At 35.1% G+C, this 2,540-nt stretch overlaps 1 protein-coding gene across 1 annotated transcript in view; it reads left to right on the forward strand.

Moving 5' to 3' along the window:
- LOC106473148 (allatostatin-A receptor-like) overlaps positions 1-2,284 on the forward strand; it is a gene marked incomplete at its 3' end in the record, with an annotated part of 8,355 nt that extends 6,071 nt beyond the window's left edge. Inside the window, exons 3-4 of the mRNA XM_013933829.1 lie at positions 577-687; positions 2,122-2,284. Of these exons, the coding sequence (XP_013789283.1) occupies positions 577-687; positions 2,122-2,284 (274 nt within the window). The remainder of the gene's footprint in view (positions 1-576; positions 688-2,121) is intronic.
- Between the last annotated feature and the right edge of the window lie 256 nt (positions 2,285-2,540).

Genomic DNA, 2,540 nt, shown 5'->3' on the forward strand with positions numbered 1-2,540 from the left:
GGCGGGTTCTACTAATTCCACGTAGTCCTAGAGGCGGTTTTTACTAATTCCACGTAGTCCTAAAGGCGGGTTCTACTAATTCCACGTAGTCCTAAAGGCGGGTTCTACTAATTCCACGTAGTCCTAGAGGCGAGCTCTACTAATTTCATGTAGTCCTAGAAGCGGGTTCTACTAATTTCATGTAGTCCTAAAGGCGGGTTCTACTAATTTCATGTAGTCCTAGAGACGGGTTCATCTAATTTCATGTAGTCCTAAAGGCGGGTTCTACTAATTTCATGTAATACTTCAGGAAGGTCCTACCAATTCCACGTAGTCCTAGAGGCGGGTCATACTAATTTCGTATAGCCATAGAGCAGGGTTTTACTAATTTCATGTACTCATCGAAAAGGATCCTACTAATTTCATGTAATATTTCAGGAAGGTCCTACCAATTTCATGTATTCGTAGAGCAGGATCCTATTAGGTCATAGAGAAGGGTCTAACTAATTTTTTGGATGACTGTATGTTCTGAACTTTGATTAGACAAACCCAGAACAGCCACTCACTGTTGACTGTTTTTCTGGGTTTGTTATTTAGGTTGTTAAACTTGTCGCCGTCGTCTTGATCGTGTTTGTTTGTTGTTGGACGCCATTCCAGGTCATCATTCTTTATTCTCAGTTCGGACACTCAAGCAGCTTGACTGGTGAGGTAAGTAACTTATGTGAAATACAAAATACATATATGTATGTATTATGTATGTATGTATCTACAGGCAATAATATAAATAGTGCTGAAAAATCATTAAAAAATTTCAAAGACATTTAACATGACCAATTTTAATGTGTCAAGTTGAATAAAATATCACAATAAAGCTGTAAGTATCAGCACATTCGTCACTTAGGAACGACTCTAAAGCAATGTTACTCGGTTAAGAGTGAGGCTAAATATGACGGAACAAGTACTGTGTGAAAATAAATCTCTGATAAAGAGCCAAAAGAACCGAACAGATCGAATCCCTGCTATACTCGAACCGTTAATCATTCACTTAAACTTGAGATCCTTCACCAATTTCTCACAACAATGTACGACAGACGAACACTTATACATATATCTATACCTGTATTATGAATGTAATGTTTCGTATACCTGTACTTACACATATATCTATACCTGTATTATGAATGTGATGTTTCGTATACCTGTACTTACACATATATCTATACCTGTATTATGAATGTAATGTTTCGTATACCTGTACTTACACATATATCTATACCTGTATTATGAATGTGATGTTTCGTATATCTGTACTTACACATATATCTATACCTGTATTATGCACATAATGTTTCGTATACCTGTACTTACACACATATCTATACCTGTATTATGAATGTAATGTTTCGTATATCTGTACTTATACATATATCTATACCTGTATTATGCACGTAATGTTTCGTATACCTGTACTTACACATATATCTATACCTGTATTATGAATGTAATGTTTCGTATATCTGTACTTACACACATATCTATACCTGTATTATGAATGTAATGTTTCGTATACCTGTACTTACACATATATCTATACCTGTATTACGAATGTAATGTTTCGTATACCTGTACTTACACATATATCTATGCCTGTATTATGAATGTGATGTTTCGTATACCTGTACTTACACATATATCTATACCTGTATTATGCACGTAATGTTTCGTATACCTGTACTTACACATATATCTATACCTGTATTACGAATGTAATGTTTCGTTCGTGTTTTTAATGCGCTTCGCTGGTCACTTCATATATTTTCAAGTCTTTCCACCATTTATTTCGATTTTTTTGTTCGTTTGCTGTTAAGCACAAACTGCACAGTTGGATAATTGTGCTGTGCTCACCAAGGGTTTCGAAACCCGGCTTCTTAGAATTATAAGCTTTCAGACTTATCGTTGGGCTACTGGTGCATTTAATTCGAACCAGGCATGTAGCATATTCACAAAATTTACAAATTAAACGTAACGTGGTCGACCAAATGAAAGCCTGCATGAAAACAGTGTACGAAATTTCCTACTGTGAAAGTAAAACAAAATAATTTTAGTGTTTAAACTGACTTTTAATACTGTTTTTTTTTGCAGCTTCCAACATGGTTTCCGGTTGTCACTTACTTCGCTACTTACTTCGCCTTCTCCAACAGTGCACTGAACCCCATAATCTATGGGGGTTTCTGTAACAACTTTCGTCAGGGTTTATGTGCTGTTCTTCTGTGTAAGGGTTCCGGACAGTCACTGAACAGACCAGGTAATTCACCGTGTTGTTATAGAAACAAGTTAATTACCTCGTGTACATTCACAACAATCTAGATATCGGAACGTTTCAAGTCTTGATATATTTCTGTTAGGACAATTAGAAAGTTTGACATATTTCTGTTAGGACAATTAGAAAGTTTGATATATTTCTGTTAAGACAATTAGAAAGTTTGATATATTTCTGTTAGGACAATTAGAAAGTTTGATATATTTCTGTTAGGACAATTAGAAAGTTTGATATATTTCTG

This window comes from Limulus polyphemus, unplaced genomic scaffold, assembly GCF_000517525.1.
Source record: "Limulus polyphemus unplaced genomic scaffold, Limulus_polyphemus-2.1.2 Scaffold5929, whole genome shotgun sequence".
In the NCBI taxonomy this organism is placed as follows: domain Eukaryota; kingdom Metazoa; phylum Arthropoda; class Merostomata; order Xiphosura; family Limulidae; genus Limulus; species Limulus polyphemus.